This window comes from Oncorhynchus masou, chromosome 3 (assembly GCF_036934945.1).
Source record: "Oncorhynchus masou masou isolate Uvic2021 chromosome 3, UVic_Omas_1.1, whole genome shotgun sequence".
Taxonomy (NCBI): Eukaryota; Metazoa; Chordata; class Actinopteri; order Salmoniformes; family Salmonidae; genus Oncorhynchus; species Oncorhynchus masou.
Genome location: NC_088214.1, coordinates 38,767,292 through 38,792,617, shown reverse-complemented (window position 1 = coordinate 38,792,617; position 25,326 = coordinate 38,767,292). Strand labels below are relative to the sequence as shown.

At 44.5% G+C, this 25,326-nt stretch overlaps 1 protein-coding gene across 1 annotated transcript in view; it reads right to left on the bottom strand.

The window, feature by feature from the left end:
* Positions 1 to 25,326, bottom strand: part of LOC135516291 (small conductance calcium-activated potassium channel protein 2-like) — a 64,888-nt gene that overhangs the window by 27,980 nt on the left and 11,582 nt on the right. Inside the window, exons 2-4 of the mRNA XM_064940462.1 lie at positions 13,657 to 14,100; positions 2,435 to 2,530; positions 1,413 to 1,831 (exon numbers count right to left, since the gene is read on the bottom strand). Of these exons, the coding sequence (XP_064796534.1) occupies positions 1,413 to 1,831; positions 2,435 to 2,530; positions 13,657 to 14,100 (959 nt within the window). The remainder of the gene's footprint in view (positions 1 to 1,412; positions 1,832 to 2,434; positions 2,531 to 13,656; positions 14,101 to 25,326) is intronic.

Here is a 25,326-nt window from a genome sequence, read left to right as displayed (position 1 = left end):
TTACTTTCAAATTGAACCCATAATTGGACTGTCTCATATAACATGCACTGCTGCGGACTAGTTTGGCACGGAGTGGTGATGGGGATATCATTTCTCCTGACCCTATTAGCCACTCTATTGTGTTGACCCCAGCCGCATGTTGGGCTCAAGTACCATACGTATCCGTAGTACCATAGATACCGTTAAATATTTACTAAAGAGCTTGGTTACATTTCTCTGTGGTTCTATGTTTTTCCTTTGTAGTGTTGGGAAATTACTAGACAGATAAAACACCATCAACAATGCCATCCATACTTTCGATTCATGATTTCCATTGTATTTGGCAACACATGTATCTCTCATTGTTAAATTAAGACTTAAATACCAGTATATCCATCCTTGTTACAGTACCACTTTAAAATAGTGTCATGTAAGTAACTTCAGCAAAACGCTATTCGTTCCTGTAGACTATGATGAATCGAGTGTTCTTTTGAATGTGTGCCAACAAAACTACTTGGTGAACTTGGATGCGAGTTGCGCCTCACCCTACTGCTTTCCCTTTTCATGTGGAGGTGGACCCAAAGGTCAAACACTCTTTTCTCTGCTGGACCCTATGGCTCGAGGGTGCAGGGGGAATTTGTTAGTGGTGTTAACAGAGGGAGGAAGTACGGGAGGAAGTGTGAGGGAAAGGGAGAAAATAAAATAAAAAAGCAGGCAAGACGTAGGAGAGCAACTGACCGAAAGACTGACTGACAACATGGCAGACTGACAGTGAGCATTCCTGTTGACTGATTTGTCTCTTTGACTTTTTGACTTGCAGCCCTTTTTTCATAATGAGCCTTACGGGAGCTGACGTCAACCCATCCCACCTCCCTCAGCCCCTACAAACTAAACAACTTAACATCAAATAAATTATAAACTTCAAATTTTCTCGGCATAAAGCGCGGGGTCTGAAAAAAAAATAAGTACACTCTTCCCTGCCTCCTCCCTTTTCTCTGAGAATCTGTGAGAATCCCCACCGCCCCCTTGAGATAAAGCCTGATGTGCAGTTTTGGAGGGAACGGGGATCCTTGGGGCTGCTCAGCATTACCAAAACAAACCATTCAGCAAACAAACAATTAGACACTCATGAATTATGGAAAAGCTGCTAAAATAGCATAAAAACAAGGAGTAGGGACTCGTGTAGTGATCGCTGAGCTAATGAAACTCATGTTTTTTTCTCTCTCACTCAGTCAGTAGTGTGTGTTTGTGTGTGTGTGTGTGTAGGGGGGGGGGGGACAACACAACAGGACACCGATAACAGAAAATGAGACTGAGGGAGAAAGAGAGACAGGGGAGTGCCGACACACACAGTGCACAGCGGTGGGGCGTGCGTTTCTGTGGTGTGCGGCAGAGGTTTTCCCTCTCTAGGGAACTCCCTAGCTGTTGTTTACCTCTCGCAGACGCGCACCGTCCAGGCGGCAATGATCCAGGAGGAGATGCTGAAGACAAGCAGCACGGTGCCGGGGCAGATGGTCATGAGGGTCTTCATGACGAAGCGCGTATTGAAGTTGATCTTGTTGAGGGCGCCGATGCTGCGCGACGAGGCGTCCGTGAAGAGCTTGCTGTGCAGCAGCATGACGCGGCCGATCAGGTAGAGGCGCAGGAACATGGGAATGGAGAGGATGATGTCCACGTCGGCATTGGCCGTCGATGGCGTGTAGGTGAAGGCGATCCGCGCCGTCCACGTGAAGCGGTAATGGCCCGGGATGGGGTGGATGGCGCACACCAGCAGCTCCAGCACGATGAAGAAGATGCGCTCGTACGTCATGGCTATCCTCCAGTCATCCGCCCCATTGTCCACCATGAACAGCTGGAGAGGAGCACAAAATAGCTCAGTTATGCTTTATTTGACCATCTTCGTTGGTCACACTAAACAGATGCGGTGCTAAACCCATGCATTTACCAGGTAATTATATAAGCAGGTAGTTTCTTACTGCAGTGTGGGTACACATTGCTCCACCGTGCTTAGCTTTATGCCAGGTTTTTAGACCGTACAAACATGATCAAATATTTAATAGACGTCCCTCCTCATTTAAAATATGGTCTTAAAATAAGTACCAGAGGGCACCTTGTTGAGAGTACATTGCATTGTTGTCTCACAATTTCTCAGTAAATATCATCATATCAATCAACTGAAGAAGGACAGTAAAATATCTAATGTGCCCAATTAAGCTGAGCTGTGTAATGGTTGAATCCTAAAAAAAATCTATAAAAAAACTTTTAATATTACGATTTATTAATAATAGGCGTCATAATCAATGCAATAAGATAATCCAACTCAATTACACTGCATGCATTACTGCATCCATGAAATGTAATTTTCGAGCAATTCAGGCAATCACCACACCACTACATAAATGACGGGATAATGAAATGGTATTTCCTGCAACATTGTTCCATTGTTTTGACTCACCTGGATTTCCCGGGCATGGTACATTATTATAAGACCAAGCAATATAACAGTGGAAAGGCTGATAAGGCATTTCAGTGCAAATGAGTACGAAGATTCCTGCAGTGAGAGACAAAGACATAAAATATTTTTTTAGAGACAGTAATATTGACGACAAACATAAATACAGAAAATATATGAACAATATATTTAGTTCTTTATTGATGATTCGTGTAGAACCTATGTTGACTTTCAGAAGAGTGGTCATACATGGGTCATACCTAAAAACATTCATATAAACTGCCTAATAAATCTTCACCTGTGTCAATCAGTCTCAAGCAGTCTTAATGGGGTGGCAGGTAGCCTAGTGGTTAGAGCAGGGAGCCTAGTGGTTAGAGCAGGTAGACTAGTGGTTAGAGCAGGTAGCCTAGTGGTTAGAGCAGGTAGACTAGTGGTTAGAGCAGGTAGCCTAGTGGTTAGAGCAGGTAGCCTAGTGGTTAGAGCAGGTAGCCTACTGGTTAGAGCAGGTAGACTAGTGATTAGAGCAGGTAACCAAGTGGTTAGAGTAGGTAGCCTAGTGGTTAGAACAGGTAGCCTAGTGGTTAGAGCAGGTAGCCTAGTGGTTAGAGCAGGTAGCCTACTGGTTAGAGCAGGTAGCCTACTGGTTAGAGCAGGTAGCCTACTGGTTAGAGCAGGTAGACTAGTGGTTAGAGCAGGTAGCCTAGTGGTTAGAGCAGGTAGACTAGTGGTTAGAGCAGGTAGCCTACTGGTTAGAGCAGGTAGCCTACTGGTTAGAGCAGGTAGCCTACTGGTTAGAGCAGGTAGACTAGTGGTTAGAGCAGGTAGCCTAGTGGTTAGTATTGGGCCAGTAACCACAAGGTTGATAGATCAGATCCCCAAGCTGACAAGGTAAAAATCTGTTGTTCTGCCCCTGAACAAGGTAGTTAACCCACTGTCCCTAAGCTGTCATTGTAAATCAGAATTTGTTCTTAACTGACTTGCCTAGTTAAATATAAAAAATGGTGGGCAAAGCATGTTGATTTCAGATTTCTAGATGGAGCAAATAAATCCTTCCAACTTTTAACTTCTTTGGAGTGACTGTAGTAGCAGAGAAACACTGAAACCACCTTTTATTAGCTTAAAACCTAACGAGAGAGCACCACAAAGTGTTGTCTCAAACATGGCAGTGGCAGAAAGTAGAGGTGAAACATTGGCTGCCTACAGAATGCTAACTACTAATTCATAAACGCTGCCACTAAGAGGGGAGAGAGGTATTTTCAATCTAATAGTAGATGCAGAAACGGCGCAGTTCTGTTGTGCATATCCTGGCATTAGCAAGACGTGACCCTAGATGAGTGGTGCGAGTGATGAATTGGTCGTTTGGATGCTAGAGCAGCAACGCATATAAAAGGAATCATAGATCTTTGGAATGAAGGCCTGCACTACTCGAGTTCCCTCTGTGGGTAAAAAGCAATTTGATAAATCAGCTGTAATAGTGGTGGGGAGTAAAATGTGTTATGGTAATGACGTGGGGTTGTAATCACGATCCTGACAACAGCGACAAAAACAACAACGGGAATCATTCATAAATGTCACTAGCGATTGTAAAAGCTGCCCATTACTAGGTTGTCAAGGCCCTCAGGCGTCCAAGTCGTTGTAAATGGATATTGATATGCTCTCTTGGGGTGGGGTCAAGGAAGCATGCATTAGAATGTGAGCCATTACACTGACCATGCAGCCAACAGACATAGTAGGCGGAGAGAAAATTAGCGAATGTATTTTTGGCAATCAACTAAATTGCTTTGCCCCTCAGGTCTCTGGTACCTCCCAAGACACCCTAATGTCTGAAATTGTTTTGAGAAGTCCCCAGTGAAATAACATTGAGTAAACCAATTAATCCACCTGCCAGAAGTTCAAGGTTTTTTCAGTCCCAAAGCTCACTCACTTTAACGCATTCCCCTCCTTAAGGGCTCAGAAAACCTTGATTCCCATGTGATGTGACATGCAAGATAGAAAATGGTTCATTCGTATTGTTGCCCGTATTATGTGGGATGAGTGCCCTGTCGCTCAGGGATGGGGTCAGTTCAATTTCAACTTAGGTCAACTCCGAAAATGAATCTACATTTTCTAAAACAATTGGTTAACACCCAGCAAACAGGGGACGTCCTAAGGAAATTAGGTGACATTCCCATTAGGTCCCTTTAAAGGTTTTCCTTCTGAGAATGTTCTAGGAACATTAAAACATGTCGTTTACCTAGGGACCATAAGAGGACGTTCAGAACAGGTCTGGGTTTGGTCGCAGTATAACGTAATAATGAGGTACTTTGATGTCCATCAGGGAACATTACGAAAAGGTTCATATTTGGCTCTGAGAGGACGTTTTCCATGGGACATTCAATGATCACAAGGGGACGTTTCGTGGTGGTCATGAGGACGTCACAGGATTGTCCCAAGGGAACGTTCTCTGGTGGTCCTTTGTGTACTGTAATTCCATTTCGTTTATCAGGACGTCACTGAGGACCATGTCAGGACCTTTTTAGTACTTTCACTTTACAAGTATGATAATAATTAGGTGGGTACTTTTATCACTATGATAAACATAATACTTTCTCTTAAAGGTAGACTCAGCGAAATGACGTTGCTACGAGCAGCGCCGCAGATATTGAGATGAGCGAGATGCAAGATGTTGCTCTCACACAGTCACACACGGTCCCACAAAATATCTGTGCATGTGCACGGGCTCGCTTCATGCTGTTACAGCGTGGTAGCCATAGGACCAAAGAAAGCAGCTGAGAACCAAGAGATTGTGAGTTTAAATTCCAGATGAGGACACGTTGAATAATAATTACTGTATAAATAAGACAAAGAGCTGTGAATGGATCAGAGGTTCACCAATCAGGTCCTTGATGGGATTGGCAACAGTAACAAGGGGTGATTTCTAATGAAGCTAGGGTGCCCATTCCCTGTGTGTAACTTTATTTTTTGAGAGCATCTGCAGAGTGGAATGGGAGAAACTCTCCAAATACAGGTGTGCCAAGCTTGTAACGTCATACCCAAGAAAACTCTATGCTCTAATCGCTGCCAAGGGTGCTTCAACAAAATATTGAGTAACGGGTCTTTCTTTGCAACCATCAGGTGACGTCCCCGGGACTAACCGGGAACTAGACAAAACCTCCTGGCGACCATTTCGTAGAAGTTCTGGTGACGTCCTAACGACTTATTTTCGTTTGCAGGTTAGAAACCTTATAAACACATATAGGCCATATTGGATTCATCAATTCAATTCAAATCAATTTATGGAATTGGCTGGACTTGACCAACACATTGCTGCTGTATCTTTACCTCATGCAGTTGTAAAAAATAAAATAGAGTAGCCGTTCCAGCTATTACTTAGGGCAATCAATGCTGGCTCGTAGCATTGACTATGTGGTGATGCTAGCCAACAGTGCAGCCTTGTAAACATTGGGGCTGAACCTTTCTCCAAGTGCACTGTGAAAAAATGTCTGGACAGAAAGCACTGCCCAAATCAAAATTGATTGGTTGATAGAGCGAATGTTAGGTCTGGGAGTCACGACCAGGCCGATGTGACTGTTTGAGTTTATTGAGTATATTCTATTTTGACAGGGACTGTGCACTTTAATCAACGTTTCAGTAAAAGTGCCGGTTTTAGCCAGCCAGCTAATTTTCAACCGCAGTCCCTGAGCAGGTTATTAAAAACAATTACAAAATAGACAATAGCAACATAGGACAAGCAAGACATAGCATACAGACAGAGCAACATAGGACAAGCAAGACGTAGCATACAGACAGAGCAACATAAAGCAAAAAGCAGCAAGACAAAATTTATAAAAGCAACTAAGTGTTTTCACACCTCACAAGCAACAGACAACAGACATGGAAAGCGGCAACATACAGCTTGTGTAGCTCAGCCTGTGTAGCATGCTGTGTGCATGTTCACAAATATGATTGACCTTTAGCCATGTCTTCAAGCATTTTGTGAAAGTGTGATATGTGGTGCAGTTATGTGTGTCTGATGGCTGTGTATTCCAGACATGGGAAGCTCTCACAGAGAAAACGGATTTACTAAAGGTGCTTTTCCTTAAGGGAACTATACAGTCACCTCTCATGGTAGACCTTGTGGATCTGCTGCCATATGTTTGGGTTTTCTGTTTAACAAAAATACTGAGTGGAGGGGAGCCAGGCCATTTAGGATCTTGAATACAAGACATGCGTCGGTGTATTGCACAAGATTTTCCCAACTCAGGAGCTTTCTGAGGATGTAACAGTGATGATGGCTATTGGGCTTTGTATCAAGCACTTTGAGAGCCTGTTTGTAAGACAGACTGACTAGGTCTTAATACTGTACAGCAAGCTTGGGCCCAACTAGTCAAGCAGTATGTTAAGTGGGGGAGTATCATAGATTTGAAGTACAGTTTGACTACCTCTGTAGTCAAACAATTTCGTAAATATTGGAAATTACCTAGGTTGAATTTGGTTATTTGGATTACCTTTTTCACATGCTTTTTAAAAGAGAGGTTGGAATCAAGTATGATGCCAAGGTACTTAAAATCAGATACCACCTGGAGCTTCTCCCCTGACACATAGACATCTGGCTCAGTATCATCTGTTGCCCTCTTTGTGAAGAACATGCAAACAGTTTTTTTCACATGGAGATGCAAACAGGAGTAACTGAGCCACTTTGTAACCTGGACCATTACAGTAGTGAGTTCTTGTGCAGCTTGTTGTTTGCTCTTTGCATGCACATATACAGTGGGGCAAAAAAAGTATTTAGTCAGCCACCAATTATGCAAGTTCTCCCACTTAAAAAGATGAGAGAGGCATGTAATTTTCATCATAGGTACACTTCAACTATGACAGACAAAATGAGAAAAAAAATCCAGAAAATCACATTGTAGGATTTTTAATGAATTTATTGCAAATTATGGTGGAAAATAAGTATTGAGAGGCTCCTCTGTCCTCCACTCATTACCTGTATTAATGGCACCTGTTTGAACTTGTTATCAGTATAAAAGACACCTGTTCACAACCTCAAACAGTCACACTCCAAACTCCACTATGGCCAAGACCAAAGAGCTGTCAAAGAACACCAGAAACAAAATTGTAGACCTGCACCAGGCTGGGAAGACTGAATCTGCAATAGGTAAGCAGCTTGGTTTGAAGAAATCAACTGTGGGAGCAATTATTAGGAAATGGACGACATACAAGACTGTCAGGACCCAGTTTCGAACCTGGGTCTCCGGAGTGAGAAACAGTCACTTAACCAACTGAGCCACGAATAGACAGCAGAACCCAGAAGATGAGGCAGACACAGCAGTACTTAAGACGGTGTATTTAATAAAGAAAAAATCCTAAAATACAAAAAATGGCAAATCCAAAAGGTGGTAGGTAAAACACAAAAAGACCTCAAAAGAAACTCACCAAAAAATAAACAAAAACAAAAAACAGAATACCACAAGAACGTCACCCGGAATCGACAAGAGCACACAGAACACTAGGGCAGGGTGCTAACATACAAACACAGAGCACAGAACTGAGGGAAACAAAGGGTTTAAATACAATCAGGGGAAACGAGACACAGGTGCAAATAATAATGGGGATCAAGGGAAAAACATAGGGACAAAAAGCACAATGGGGGCATCTACTGACCAAAACCCGGAACAACCCTGGCCAAATCCTGACACAAGACCACTGATAATCTCCCTCGATCTGGGGCTCCACGCAAGATCTCACCCCGTGGGGTCAAAAAGATCACAAGAACGGTGATGAAAAATCCCAGAACCACACGAGGGGACCTTGTGAATGACCTGCAGAGAGCTGGGACCAAAGTAACAAAGCCTACCATCAGTAACAAACTATGCCACCAGGGACTCAAATCCTGCAGTGCCAGACGTGTCCCCCTGCTTAAGCCAGTACATGTCCAGGCCTGTCTGAAGTTTGCAAGAGACCATTTGGATGATCCAGAAGAAGATTGGGAGAATGTCATATGGTCAGATGAAACCAAAATGGAACTTTTTGGTAAAAACTGAACTCGTCGTGTTTGGAGGACAAAGAATGCTGAGTTGCATCCAAAGAACACCATACCTACTGTGAAGCATGGGGGTGGAAACGTCATGCTTTGGGGCTGTTTTTCTGCAAAGGGACCAGGACGACTGATCCGTGTAAAGGAAAGAATGATTGGGGCCATGTATCGTGAGATTTTGAGTGAAAACCTTCTTCCATCAGCAAGGGCATTGAAGATGAAACGTGGCTGGGTCTTTCAGCATGACAATGATCCGAAACACACCACCCGGGCAACGAAGGAGTGGCTTCGTAAGAAGCCTTTCAAGGTCCTGGAGTGGCTTATCCAGTCTCCAGATCTCAACCCCATAGAAAATCTTTGGAGGGAGTTGAAAGTCTGTGTTGCCCAGCAACAGCCCCAAAACATCACTGCTCTAGAGGAGATCTGCATGGAGGAATGGGCCAAAGTACCAGCAACAGTGTGTGAAAACCTTGTGAAGACTTATAGAAAACGTTTGACCTCTGTCATTGCCAACAAAGGGTAAATAACAAAGTATTGAGATAAACTTTTGTTATTGACCAAATACTTATTTTCCACCATAATTTGCAAATAAATTCATAAAAAATCCTACTATGTGATTTTCTGGATTTTTTTTCTCATTTTGAAGTGTACCTATGATGACAATTACAGGCCTCTCTCATCTTTTTAAGTGGGAGAACTTGCACAATTGGTGGCTGACTAAATACTTTTTTGCCCCACTGTATCACTGTATCATCTGCATACATTTGAACTTCAGACCCAGTACAGACAGAATGCAGATCATTAATGTACAGGCTGAGCAGGAAGGGCCCCAGTATTGACCCTTGGAGCACGCCCACATCATAGCTAAGAGTGGGCGACAATTCATTGCTCCCTCTGACACACTGAGTTCTGCCTTCAAGGTATGATTTCATCCATCTCAAGGCATCAGGGGAAAAGTTGAACTGGACAATTTTGTGATGAGAATCTCATGGTTAACAGTATCGAAAGCCTTCCTTAAGTCCAGAAACACAGCCCCAACAACGCCCCCTTTGTCCATCTTGGACTTCACATTTTCCAGAAGAAAGCAGTTGGCCGTTTCTGTGGAGTGTTTCGCTCTGAAGCCAAACTGCATGGAGTGTATTGTGAAGGGGCTGTTGTTGTGGTGGGCAATCAGTTTTTCTGCTATACACTTTTCATCAACCTTTGACACCACAGGCAGTATACTAATGGGCCTGTAGTTACTCACGTCAGCAGGGTCGCCTGATTTAAAGATGGTCGTTATTATGGCCGACTTCCATACCCTTGGAAACACACAGAGACCAATAGATGTGTTGGTGACCTTAGTAATGAGGCCAATGAGTGACTCTTTGTAGTTTTTAAGAAAGGTAGAGTCCAGCCCAAACACATCTTTGGCTTTAGAGTTCTTTAGTGAGCTAATCACCTTGTTCACCTTTGACTCAGAAGCCTCCCTTATGATGAAGACAGGTTGAGCGTCATTCACTAGCACTGAGCCCAAGAAACCAGTGGAGGGGTTCTGTGTCAGTACCCTGACAGAGTCAATAAAGTAGGAATTGAAGGCTATTGCTATTTTGACTGCATCCGGTGTTAGATTGTTATTCACCCTGATTTCTAGTCTTTTTGCAGTGTTACTATGGTCTTTCCCTGTTAACTTTTTTTAGATATCCCCAGATCAGTTTAGAATTTCCCTTTGCTTCGCCAATTATGTTAATAAAAAAACTGTGAAATTACAGCAGCCTGCCCCCATGTTGGGTTGTCCTGACACTCCCATGCGCTGGTCAGAGATAATGTCCCAGCAAATACTGGACGTCCTGAGGACATTCGATGACCTTCGCATTAGGTCCGTATACGGTTTTGCCGCTACATTATCTTGTTATCACATCGCGTGATGGTCCCAAAGGGAACGTTCTCTGGGGGACCTTTGTTTGGTTCCCTGTACGATTTCAGGACGTCACTGAGGACCATGTCATTTGACTAGTTCTTAGGACATTGTGTGATGGTCCTAAGGGAACGTTCTTTTGGGGACACAATGTCCCAAGAATTTCCTAAAAACGTCCTCGGGGACGTCCACGGAACCAACCGGGAACTAGAGAAAACCTGGGGAAGTCCTAACAACTCATTATTGTTTGCAGGGGTCAGACACTTGGAAGTAGCTCTCTCTATTGCTTGATTGTGCAGCGTCTTGTTTGAATTCTCAGGATACCATCAGCAGCCTAATGAAGACAGTCGTTTGGCCAAGCTCTGCCCTCTGATACGGCAGCAGTTGTCTATTCCAATACGAAATCAAACCATTCAAAAAGGCCATCCTGTTTTGTTTTTGTTACTTTAATACACATATACAGTGCCTTGCGAAAGTATTCGGCCCCCTTGAACTTTGCGACCTTTTGCCACATTTCAGGCTTCAAACATAAAGATATAAAACTGTATTTTTTTTGAAGAATCAACAACAAGTGGGACACAATCATGAAGTGGAACGACATTTATTGGATATTTCAAACTTTGTTAACAAATCAAAAACTGAAAAATTGGGCGTGCAAAATTATTCAGCCCCTTTACTTTCAGTGCAGCAAACTCTCTCCAGAAGTTCAGTGAGGATCTCTGAATGATCCAATGTTGACCTAAATGACTAATTATGATAAATACAATCCACCTGTGTGTAATCAAGTCTCCGTATAAATGCACCTGCACTGTGATAGTCTCAGAGGTCCGTTAAAAGCGCAGACAGCATCATGAAGAACAAGGAACACACCAGGCAGGTCCGAGATACTGTTGTGAAGAAGTTTAAAGCCGGATTTGGATACAAAAAGAATTCCCAAGCTTTAAACATCCCAAGGAGCACTGTGCAAGCGATAATATTGAAATGGAAGGAGTATCAGACCACTGCAAATCTACCAAGACCTGGCCGTCCCTCTAAACTTTCAGCTCATACAAGGAGAAGACTGATCAGAGATGCAGCCAAGAGGCCCATGATCACTCTGGATGAACTGCAGAGATCTACAGCTGAGGTGGGAGACTCTGTCCATAGGACAACAATCAGTCGTATATTGCACAAATCTGGCCTTTATGGAAGAGTGGCAAGAAGAAAGCCATTTCTTAAAGATATCAATAAAAAGTGTTGTTTAAAGTTTTCCACAAGCCACCTGGAAGACACACCAAACATGTGGAAGAAGGTGCTCTGGTCAGATGAAACCAAAATTGAACTTTTTGGCAACAATGCAAAACGTTATGTTTGGCGTAAAAGCAACACAGCTCATCACCCTGAACACACCATCCCCACTGTCAAACATGGTGGTGGCAGCATCATGGTTTGGGCCTGCTTTTCTTCAGCAGGGACAGGGAAGATGGTTAAAATTGATGGGAAGATGGATGGAGCCAAATACAGGACCATTCTGGAAGAAAACCTGATGGAGTCTGCAAAAGACCTGAGACTGGGACGGAGATTTGTCTTCCAACAAGACAATGATCCAAAACATAAAGCAAAATCTACAATGGAATGGTTCAAAAATAAACATATCCAGGTGTTAGAATGGCCAAGTCAAAGTCCAGACCTGAATCCAATCGAGAATCAGTGGAAAGAACTGAAAACTGCTGTTCACAAATGCTCTCCATCCAACCTCACTGAGCTCGAGCTGTTTTGCAAGGAGGAATGGGAAAAAATTTCAGTCTCTCGATGTGCAAAACTGATAGAGACATACCTCAAGCGACTTACAGCTGTAATCGCAGCAAAAGGTGGCGCTACAAAGTATTAACTTAAGAGGGCTGAATAATTTTGCACGCCCAATTTTTCAGTTTTTGATTTGTTAAAAAAGTTTGAAATATCCAATAAATGTCGTTCCACTTCATGATTGTGTCCCACTTGTTGTTGATTCAGTTTTATATCTTTATGTTTGAAGCCTGAAATATGGCAAAAGGTCGCAAAGTTCAAGGGGGGCGAATACTTTCGCAAGGCACTGTATCTTTATGAAATTGACTGTGTGTTCACCATGTTTAGCATTACTACATATCTACACATAGCATAGGAGTGTCATTCCACCGATAGAGTACGTTTTGGGTAGTGAAGTTTTTTTTAAAGAAAAGGAAAAGAAAAGTCACCTAATTTTAACATTCTGACAAAGAGAAATTTAATGAAAAACATGATTTTACCATCTCAAGACGTAGAATAAAAAATACAACGAGCCAATAAAGTGCCAAATAAAATAACAGGGTTGATGTTTTCATCTTAAATCAGCCATGAATCCGCTTGTGACAGGGGGAATGGAAGCTTGTTGTGTATAACAGGGAGGGGCAATTAAATACAAGCTTCACCCCAAAAAATGTTCTGTTTAAACATTTCTAGCTTATCCTATCTATCTATTGAGTAACAGGTTGGCATGTTATGTTATGCTCAACGCACCGAGTTTTCCAACACAAAACACCAGAAATGGCTAAAATGAGTAGAAAAAGCTCACCTGTATTTATTATACAGTGCCTTGGGAAAGCACTCAGACCCCTTGACTTTTTCCACAGCCTTATTCCAAAAATGAATTTGTCTGCTAAATGACTTAAATGTAAATTTAATCAAATAAATTCCTCAGCAATCTACAGACAATACCCCATAATGACAGTGCGAAAACAGGTTTTTTGATATTTTTGCAAATGTATTAAAGATAACAAAAATAACAGAAATACCTTATTGTGTGTCGATGGATGAGGGAAAAAAACAATTTAATTCATTCTAGAATAAGTCTGTAACGAAATGTGGAAAAGTCAAGGGGTCTGAATACTTTCCGAAGGCACTGTACGTTCACAACTGCAGACAACGTGCAACTACACCAGCCCAGGACCTCCACATACAGCTTCATCATCTGCGGGATCGTCTGAGACCAGCCACCCGGACAGCTGATGAAACTGAGGAGTATTTTGGTCTGTAATAAAGCCCTTTTGTGGGGAAAAACTCAACCTGATTGGCTTTGCCCCTGCCCTGTCATGTGAAATCCATAGATTAGGGCCTAATGAATGTATTTCAATTGACTGATTATCTAATATGAACTGTAACTCAGTAAAATCGTTGAAATTGTTGCATGTTACGTTTATATTTTTGTTCAGTATACTTAAAATATCTAAGGGACGCAAAACGTACACTATATGTGGAACGACCCAATAGTATTGGAGGTAGGCAACAAACAAAAAGACCACCCACACTAATTACCTTGCCGTAAACTCCCCAGGACAGTTCCGTCTCCGTCACCATGACGACAATCCCAAACATCCCGAAGATGAGTGCGTAGTCACTGAGTCTCTTTCGCTTCTCAAAGAGCGCCCTCCGGTGGCCGAGTCTATAGCCGATGTCTTTGTTCTTCTTCACAGGAGCACCGTTCCCGTCCCTGACCAGGCTCTCGTTGGACGCCTTGCCGGGGTCCTCACTGTTTCCCTTGGAAACAACCACCTCCAGGCCAGAACTGTGCAGCGTCTGGAGGGGCTGTGTTTCGGAGTCGAGCTCTGCTAGGTTGCGCCGCGACGACGCCAGGCTGCCCAGTGGTCTCACTACACCGCCATTGTGCTTGCAGGTGTTCATGGCTATCTGAGGGAGTCGGCCACTGCTCTCGGAGAGGGAGGATCCAGCATGGCTCAGCTTCTTTTGCTCAGTGGTTGCCTGGTGGAAAAAAAAGACAGGAGGATGTTAGAGAAACAGAAACCAAACTCAACAGTGCATCAGTGTCTGAGGGTGGAGGGATATCTCACCAATCGGTCTGGTGTCAGAGATTGGGAAAATACAGTATAGTCCTCTTTTGAGGACTATTTGAGCAATATCCCATGGGCCGGAGTCAGAAGTACAAACTAGAAACACTGCTCTGCACTAAATCAATGCTTAGGGATGACAATATCTGTGTTATTGTTCTGCTGCACATGGCACACATCAACTGTCCCTCACAAATAATGCATTCAGATCAACAGGGCAAAAAAACATGAACAGTGAATGAAGATGGATGCATAAATAAAGCCATATAACTAATAGTGGACCCTACAAAGTGCAGAATGTTTAATCTTTGTGCGGCACAAATTTCAGTATGAAAGATTTATGTGCTGCATGACCATGTTTCCTGTTAAAGAAACACTTTTTCAGGCAGAGATGGGAAATCAAGGACATTCTTCAGCCAAAGACGCGTCTTCGTCATCTGATTGTCAAAAACAGCATCTAAATTGAAGAGGACACCTGCTCTGACCTTTCGGTGCTATCTTTGAACCAGAGTGTGATTGCATTGCATCACTGGTTCAAGCAGAGGCAAGAGTTAAATGGGGTGAGAAAGCAAAGGAAGTGCAGAAAAATGTACAGTATGTACACCACCGTTCAAAAGTTTGGGGTCACTTAGAAATGTCCTTGTTTTTGAAAGAAAGGCACTTTTTTTGTCCATTAAAATAACATCAAATTGATCAGAAATACAGTCTAGACATTGTTATTGTTGTAAATGACTAACGTCTGATTGCCCATAATGGAAATGTACTAAGTCGGGCCCAGTGACACTATCGCCTGACACAGACCGGACTAAAGGTTAAGGATTAGAGGGGGGCAGGGTGTTCTAATCCCCTTTACTGTATTAAATAGTTTTATCATTGCGTCATTAAGACCCCTTTTTGAAATGTATCTCAGATAGTGGCACATTCCTACCATAAAACCATAAGGTTGCTTGGAATTGGAAGACCTCAAACTTCATTATACACTGCTCAAAAAAATAAAGGGAACACTAAAATAACACATTCTAGATCTGAATGAATGAAATATTCTTATTAAATACTTTTTTCTTTACATAGTTGAATGTGCTGACAACAAAATCACACAAATCAATGGAAATCAAATTTATCAACCCATGGAGGTCTGGATTTGGAGTCACACTCAAAATTAAAGTGGAAAACCACACTACAGGCTTATCCAACTTTAATGTAATGTCCTTAAAACAAGTCAAAATGAGGCTCAGTAGTGTGTGTGGCCTCCACGTCCCTGTATGACCTCCCTACAACGCCTGGGCATGCTCCTGATGAGGTGGCGGATGGTCTCCTGAGGGATCTCCTCCCAGACCTGGACTAAAGCATCCACCAACTCCTGGACAGTCTGTGGTACAACGTGGCATTGGTGGATGGAGCAAGACATGATGTCCCAGATGATCTCAATTGGATTCAGGTCTGGGGAACGGGCGGGCCAGTCCATAGCATCAATGCCTTCCTCTTGCAGGAACTGGACACACTCCAGCCACATGAGGTCTAGCATTGTCTTGCATTAGGAGGAACCCAGGGCCAACCACACCAGCATATGGTCTCACAAGGTGTCTGAGGATCTCATCTCGGTACCTAATGGCAGTCAGGGAGTCTGTTTCTGACCGTTTGAGCAGACACATGCACATTTGTGGCCTGCTGGAGGTCATTTTGCAGTGCTCTGGCAGTGCTCCTCCTGCTCCTCCTTGCACAAAGGCGGAGGTAGCGGTCCTGCTGCTGGATTGTTGCCCTCCTACGGCCTCTTCCACGTCTCCTGATGTACTGGCCTGTCTCCTGGTAGCGCCTCCATGCTCTGGACACTACGCATGATGTGCCATCATGGATGAGCTGCACTACCTGAGCCACTTGTGTGGGTTGTAGACTCCGTCTCATGCTACCACTAGAGTGAAAGCACCACCAGCATTCAAAAGTGACCAAAACATCAGCCAGGAAGCATAGGAACTGAGAAGTGGTCTGTGGTCAACACCTGCAGAACCACTCCTTTATTGGGGGTGTCTTGCTAATTGCCTAGAATTTCCACCTGTTGTCTATTCCATTTGCACAACAGCATGTGAAATTTATTGTTAATCAGTGTTGCTTCCTAAGTGGACAGTTTGATTTCACAGAAGTGTGATTGACTTGGAGTTACATTGTGTTGTTTAAGTGTTCCCTTTATTTTTTTGAGTAGTGTATATACTAGCACCTCCCTTTTCACCTAGAAAAGGTGGGACAATTACAGTGCCCTAGCGACGCCTATTTGTCATGATTCATTTCTCCAATAAGATTACCCTTCTGGGGCCGAAAATAAAACACAATGACAAAGTTTGCTTTGTTAAGTGATTAAAGGACAATCGATCAAAGCAAAAGGATATGACTGCCGTATCAGACCAAAGGAGGTAAACAGAAAGGAGCCATGACAGGTTATTCCAATAACATTCTGAACAATATTGATGTCTCCCCTTGGCTCTCGGTCACCATTTCTGACCATTATGCTGCAGGCTCTTTTGGTGGCTGAAAATATACCACTGACCGCTGACTGACTAACTCCTAGATGGGGGTGTCCATACCGTATAGGAGACGGCAAATCCCACACGGATATCCCAAAAGAGCTCATTCTGTATCATCCTCCCAACTCACAACACATCATCTATTCCATTTTGGCATTTGAACTACTGTTCCTCTATTGTGATGCGTTTCATTTCGGTGAATCTCCATGCATATCTGTTAATTGTATTTGACTTCCATAGAAGAAATCAAAAGTATCATCATCATGTCATAACACCCGACACTTTGCCATGCAGAGAGTGCTCTCTCCCGTTTTCCACAGCTGAAAAGAATGTGCGTCCCAAATGTCACTCTATTGCCTAAATAGTGGACTACTCTTGACCAGAAACCACACCCAGCTCTTTACCAGAGGGTGCCCTCTCCCGTTTCCCACCCCAACAAAAAGAGTGTGTCCCAAATAGTGCATTACCCTATATAGTGCCCTATTGGCCCTGGTCAAAAGTAGTGCAGCATATAGGGAATCGGGTGCCATTTGGGACGTGAAAGTGCACAACAAGCCGCGATTGCCTTTGTCCGCTGATCATCCTTCAGAAGGAGACATGGGGTAGTTGTCTGTCCCGGCGAACGCTTCCATTTTCATTCTGAATGGCACACAGCATCCAGCCTGTATGAAATGGAGCCTCTTAATCAAATTGAAAAGCCACAGTGCAGAACAGTTGAAATGAAGCACTGCAACTCTCTGCCTATCTCATCCTCTAGCTCCCTCCCTCCTTCACTCCCCTCTCCAGCCGGCTCCAATCTAATAGAATACCCTCCTTCTTTTTGAATGCACACACACAATCCCTTGGAATTGAAATAGTGCACTGTACAGCCAACCCGTGTGTGTGTGTGTGTGGGGGTGTGTACATGTGCATAAGAGTGTGTGCATCACAGGAGGCTGCTGTGGGGAGGATGGCTTAAAATAATGGCCGGAACGGTGCGAACAGAATGGCCTGCCAGCCTGTACGCCTGCATACTTGCCTGCCAGCCTGTACGCCTGCATGGCTGCCTGCCAGCCTGTACGCCTGCATGCCTGCCTGCCAGACTGTACGCCTACCTGCCAGCCTGTACGCCTGCCAGCCTGTACGCCTGCATGCCTGCCTGCCAGCCTGTACGCTTGCATGCCAGCCTGTACACCTGCATGCCTGCCTGCCAGCCTGTACGCCTGCATGCCTGCTTGCCAGCCTGTACGCCTGCATGCCTGCCTGTCAGCCTGCCAGCCTGTATGCCTGTACGCCTGCCTGCCAGCCTGTACGCCTGTACACCTGCCTGCCAGCCTGTACGCCTGCCTGCCAGCCTGTGTGTATTCGGACATGAGGCGCATGTGTGAAGGAGGGCCGACTCATACAAAGAAAACAGAGGGACACGAGGGATGAGGGAGAGAGAGAGGAAAAGAGAGAAAGACAGGACAGACCCCTGGGGACCTCCCCAGCCTGCTCCTGTTGAGACAGAGAGCTGTAGGCTATAGTTGCCGATTTGTCACATTGCACAGACGCTGTCATATTTCTGTGACATGTCAGCAGGCACCAGGGCTGGGCTGTCCAACCCGACCAAGAGTACCAGCCAGGATCTAAGCACATCTAATTAGTAAAGATGTAACGCACCACCGCCTATTCAGACTAAGCCTGTCTGTGTCCTTGCCAGAAAATGTTCTAAGGAAAGATCTTAATGTACTTTGATGCAGTAAAACTACAACGCTTTAATGTAAACACTGTAACCAATTACTTATACAGTAAGTACAGTATACACAGTAAACAGTATAAACTAACTGTATACTGATATATGTTTAGTCTTTCTAAGGCAGTACAAGAGGAGTTTTCCTCAGTGGAATCAGTATGGGCCGTCCTTTGAGAAAAGCCTTTGGTGAAAATTACTGCAGTTTGATAGCAGTCACAATTACAGGCTTCCTGAAGCATTCTCATCCCCATCTCCTCCTCGGAGATGAAAAGAAAAATGAATTATGGCTTAAACAAGACAAAACTCTCCACGGAGACGACAAGACAGGTATTTTGCCGGTGTTGAATGGCCATTGTTAGAGCTAATAATGCACTAGGCGTTCGACAGCATCACAATAGTGCACTAATTAGTATGCACCAAGGTGTCACAGTAGACACATAGAATAATACTGAGATCAGAGTGATATAACTAAAGGGTTTAGAACTCCCTTGGGAGACAAATAGGACCTCATTAGTAGCATGTTTAACGTGTTCAATTCCAGACAATTCGTAGAATGAATTGGAATTCAGTTCTTGGTTTCAAAAATTGTCCGTAGATCTCATGAAGTCATGAATTAAAATTGTACTCAGTTCTGGAATTTACTGGAGTTGATAGTTGACTTGACTCCCTGAATGTGATTAGTACGTAAGTCGATTGCAGAATGTAAATGTAAGACTTACACTGTACACTATAAGACTTTACTGTAATTTCAACAGTAAAGCACTGTAAGATGCACAGTAAAATACCCTGAATATGTTTTATTGGATTAAAGCTATAGATTGCACTGCATGATGGGTAAAATGCTGAAAAATACTTATTATTGTTATTACAGTAAAAATGTATATTACAGTAATAACTTAGGCCTACAATAGATTCACATTTTCAATTGCAGGCGAGGTGCATGAAGCTCAGACTGTTAAAAAAATTCATTAAGATGAAAAATATCACCTAGATAATAATTGTTGTAATGATTAGGCTTTCGCTATACTGCAGCCTCTGGGTGCCACAGTGAATAAACGGACTGTTATGTTTGCACCATTACTACAGAGGAAATGGTAATATTGTATTTCAAATGGCACTGTAAATCCAACCCACAGAATACAGTACCTTACTGTATTTTTGGAGCACCAAAAACATTTGACCACTAGTGGGTGCATGGTATTGTTGTTTCTGGCTCATTAACATATTGAGGCATGCCTTGCAAGAGGTTACATTTATTTCTATACATACAGTACAAGTCAAAGGTTTGGACACACCTACTCATTCACAGGTTTTTCTTTATTTTTACTATTTTCTACATTGTAGAATAATAGTGAAGACATCAGAACTATGTGTAACGGCCGTTGTTGGTGGAAGAAGGTGAGGACCAAGGTGCAGCGTGGTATGTGTCCATTTTTATTAAATGAACACGGAAATAACAAAAATAACAAAGAGAACGACCGAAAACAGTTCTGGCTGGTGCAGACACACAACAGAAAACAGAAAATAATCACCCACGAAACACAATAGAAAACAAGCTCCCTAAATATGGTTCTCAATCAGGGACAACGATTGACAGATGCCTCTGATTGAGAACCATACCAGGCCAAATACAGGAATAGCAAATCCTAGAAAAACTAACAGAGACAACCCACCCAACTCACTCCCTGACCATACTAAAACAAAGACATAACAAAAGAACTAAGGTCAGAATGTGACACTATGAAATAATACATATGGAATCATGTAGTAACCAAAAAAGTGTTAAACAAATCTACTCTCTGTTCATCAAATATACATAGTCACTTTAACCATACCTACATGTACATACTACCTCAATAGGCCTGACTAACCGGTGTCTGTATATAGCCTTGCTACTGTTATTTTCAAATGTCTTTTTACTGTTGTTTTATTTCTTTACTTACCTACACACACACACATACACACGCACACACACACACACACACACACTTTTTTTTATTTTTTTCCCACACTATTGGTTAGAGCTTGTAAGTAAGCAATTCACTGTAAGATGCACCTGTTGTTTTCGGCGCACGTGAAAATATATGTTATATTTGAGAATCTTCAAAGTAGCCACCTTTTGCCTTGATGACAGCTTTGCACACGCTTGGCATTCTCTCAACCAGCTTCATGAGGTAGTCACCTGGAATGCATTTCAATTAACAGGTGTGCCTTGTTAAAAGTACATTTGTGGAATTTCTTTCCTTATTAATGCTTTTGAGCCAATCAATTGTGTTGTGACAAGGTAGGGGATGGTATACAGAAGATAGCCCTATAGTCAATCTTATGGCAAGAATAGCTCAAATAAGCAAAGAGAAACGACAGTCCATCATTACTTTAAGACATGAAGGTTAGTCAATGCGGAACATTTCCAGAACTTTGAAAGTTTCATCAAGTGCAGTCACTAAAACCAGCAAGCGCTATGGCGAAACTGGCTCCCCTGAGGACCACCACTGGAAAAGAAGACCCAGAGTTAAGTTCATTAGAGTTACCAGCCTCAGAAATTGCAGCCCAAATAAATACTTCACAGAGTTCAAGTAACAGACACATCTCAACATCAACTGTTCAGAGGAGACTTCATGGTCAAATTGCTGAAAAGAAACCACTACTAAAGGACACCAATAATAAGAAGAGATATGAGCAATCACGAGCAATGGACATTAGACCGGTGGAAATTTGTCCTTTGGTCTGAGTCCAAATTTGAGATTTTTGGTTCCAACCGCCAAGTCTTTGTGAAAATCAGTATAAGTGAACGGATGATCTCCGCATGTGTGGTTCCCACCGTGAAGGCACACTTAACCAGCATGGCTACCATTGCATTCTGCAGCGATACACCATCCCATCTGGTTTGTGCTTAGTGGAACTATCATTTGTTTTTCAACAGGACAATGACCCAACACACCTCCAGGCTGTGTAAGGGCTATTTGACCAAGAAGAAGGGTGATGTAGTGCTGCATCAGATGAACTGGCCTCCACAATCACCCGACCTCAACCCAATTGAGATGGTTTGGGATGAGTTGGACTGCAGAGTGAAGGAAAAGCGGCCATCAAGTGCTCAGCATATGCGGGAACTCCTTCAAGACTGTTGGAAAAGCATTCCAGATGAAGCTGGTTTAGAGAATGCCAAGAGTGTGTAAAGTTGTCATCAAGGCTACTTTGGCTACTTTGAAGAATCTCAAATCTAACTTTTATTGTGATTTGTTAAACACTTTTTTGGTTACTACATGATTCCTTATGTGAAATTTCATACTTTTGAAATTTGTCTTCACTTTTATTCTACAATGTAGAAAACAGTAAAAATAAAGAAAAACACCTTGAATGAGTAAGTGCGTCCAAACCCTGGTTTCACGTCTTCTGCCGGTGTTGGTCCCTCTCCTTGTTCGAGCTGCGTTCGGCGTCACCGGCCTTCTAGCCATCGCCGATCCACTTTTAATTTTCCATTTGTTTTGTCTTTATTTTCTACACACCTGGTTTCAATTCCCCCATTACATGTTCATTATTTAACCCTCTGGTTTCCCCCATGTTTGTGTGCGTATTTGATTTATTGTTCAGGCTGTTACTGACGGCTGGTATTTTGTTGCTGGTTTTTGTTATAACGCCCGTTTATTTCGTGGTACCGGTATTTTTTCCACACCATAGTATTGTGTTTATACTGGTGATATCTTGTATTAAATACCTTGTCCATGCATCTCAGCTCTCCTGCGCCTGACTCCTTTCACCAGTTACCCACAGCCTTGACAGAATCACGCACCCACTCGGAATGGAGTCAGCAGGAGCAGGTGTCCCTGCAGGAGGGATTGAGGAGCGAGTCCAGCAGCATGCTGCCATGCTACAGCATCTCGGCAGCGCCATGGATCGAGTTCTACAAACCATGGAGCGCTGGGAGAGAAGATTCCCTCCAGCACCACCAGTCTCACCATCACTCACCCCTCCTTCACCGGCCCAATGTGATTCGGCTCGCCCTCCCGAGGGAATATGATGACACGGAGGCGAGTTGTCAGGGGTTCTTGCTCCAGCTAGAGCTCTACCTGGCAACCGTCCACCCGGCTCCTTCAGGCCGTGAGAGCGTGGCTGCCCTTGATTTCTGCCTCTCAGAGAAAGCCCTGGAGTGGGCCAATGCCGTATGGGGGGAAGAAGAAGCGGTGTTGGACCACTTTGAGGATTTCACTTGCCGCTTCCGGGCAGTCTTTTACCACCCGCCTGAGGGTAGAGTGGCGGGTGAACGTCTCGTCCACCTGAGGCAGGGGACGAGGAGCGCACAGGAGTTCGCGGTGGAATTCTGGACCCTGGCCGCCAGCGCAGGATGAAACAACAGGGCCCTGATCGATCACTACCGGTGCAGTCTGCGCAAGGACGTGTGTCGGGAGTTGGCCTGCAGGGACACCACTCTCACATTCGACCAGCTGGTGGACTTGTCCATCCGGCTGGATAACCTGCTGGCTACCCGCGGACATCCAGATCGGGGTCTGTCGGTTCCATCACCCAGCACCGCCGCTCCGACTCCCATGGAGCTGGGAGGTGCTGCACTTAGGACGACTGGAGAAGGGGCCGTTCCATGCACCATCTGTGGCCGCAGAGGGCACACTGCCGGTCGGTGCTGGGGAGGTTCCTCTGGGAGTTGAGGCAGCAGGCAGGGAACTCTCGTGTCACCCTAGGTGTGTTGGCACCAGGCTCACCCAGAGCCCCCTGTTGCTCACATGTTTTTGTTTATTGATTTTCCTGAGGTTTCCCCGCATTCCCAGCATAAGGCGCTCGTAGATTCAGGCGCAGCTGGGATTATTAGGGAGGCCACCGCTCCACTGGGCATGGTTACGCAAGGGGGTCACAAGGAGAGAATCAGTCTCTTCCTTATTGATTCTCCTGCATTTCCCGTGGTGCTGGGCCTGTCTGGTTGGCCTGTCATGACCCCACTATTTCGTAGCAACAGAGGGCTATCATGGGGTGGTCACGAAAGTGCTCGGGGAGTTGTTTAGGGGTTTCTGTCGGTGCTACTATGGTGGAAAGTCAAACCAGGTCTCCACCGTGCGCATCCCCTCTGAACATGCCGATTTGGCTCTCGCCTTCTGTAAAAAGAAGGCGACTCAATTACCACCCCATCGGCGGGGGGGTTGTGCGATAAATCTCCTGGTAGACGCAGCACTTCCCAGGAGTCACGTGTATCCCCTGTCGCAAGAGGAGACGGCGGCTATGGAAACATATGTCTCCGAATCTCTGTGTATTGACTTTCGAGCCATCAACCAAGGTACAGGTACCCGCTACCTCTCATAGCCAGTGCGATCGAGTCAATGCACGGGGCACGCTTCTTCACAAAATTGGATCTCAGGAGCGCTTACAACCTGGTGCATATCCGGGAGGGGGACAAGTGGAACACGGCATTTAGTACCACATCAGTGCACGATGAGTACCTCGTCATGCAGTACGGGCTGATGAATGCTCCATCAGTCTTCCAGGTCTTTGTAAACAAGATTTTCCGGGACCTGCACGGGCAGGGTGTAGTGGTGTATATCGACGACATTCTGATATACTCTGCTACACGCGCCGAGCATGTGTCCCTGAGGCGCAGGGTGCTTGGTCGACTGTTGGAGCATGACCTGTACGTCAAGGCTGAGAAATGCCTGTTCTTTAAACAGTCCGTCTCCTTCCTAGGGTACCGCATTTCCACTTCAGGGGTGGAGATGGAGAGTGACCGCATCTCCCACCACAGTAAAGGAAGTGCAGCGGTTTTTAGGGTTTATCAGGGGTTTTGGTCAGGTATCGGCTCCCATTACCTCACTGCTGAAGAGGGGACCGGTGCGTTTGCAGTGGTCGGCTGAGGCGGACAGGGCTTTTGGTCACCTGAGGGCTCTGTTTACCTCGGTTCCGGTGCTGGCCCATCCAGATCCCTCTTTGGCGTTCATAGTGGAGATGGACGTGTCCGAGGCTGGGATAGGAGCTGTGCTCTCTCAGCGCTCGGGTATGCCACCAAAGCTCTGCCCCTGTGCCTTATTTTCAAAGAAGCTCATCCCGGTGGAACGAAACTATGACGTGGGGGACCGGGAGCTGTTGGCTGTCGTCAAGGCTTTGAAGGCGTGGAGACATTGGCTTGAGGGGGCTAAACACCCTTTTCTCATCTGGACGGACCACCGCAATCTGGTGTACATTTGTTTTTTACATTTATTTTACCTTTATTTAACAAGGCAAGTCAGTTAAGAACAAATTCTTATTTTCAAGGTCCATGTATCCCACACCCATACTCCCGGCCTCTTGCCTGTTGGCGCCGGTAGTGTGGGTGCTGGACGCGGACATCGAGCGGGCATTACGTACAGAGTCCACTCCCCTCCAGTGTCCAGCTGGGCGTCTGTGCATTCCGTTTTCTGTCCTCGACCGTTTGATCTATTGGGCCCACACGTCACCCTCCTCTGGAATGGCTGATCCATCAGTGGGTGCTCTGATCATTGGGTGTGCTTGCCCCCACCTGCCCCCAGCCCAAAGGAATTTTCCAAGGGTGGGAAGGACTAATCCCCGGCAGATGCATGGGCGGGGGTGGAAGCGAGCGCGCCAGCACACACACCGCTCACAACGTAAAACCAAAACAGAAAACAGAAATAATTAAACACAAAATATACAATAATCACATTCCCACCCTCACCCCTGATTGGAGAACTTCAAACATTGATACTGTGCATGTATTTATTCCCACACACATTAATTCCAATGTTCAGACAGCCACAGATCAGCCCATCTTTCCCAGTAAATTATCATTCTACCATTTCCATCTGCAAAACATCCCTCTATTATACCATGGTGTGTCATTAGGGACTTGAACCTCCCAATCTGCAACATTTCTGCTGAAATTGCCCCCAAAATTTTTAAAATGTACCTAAGAGCACAG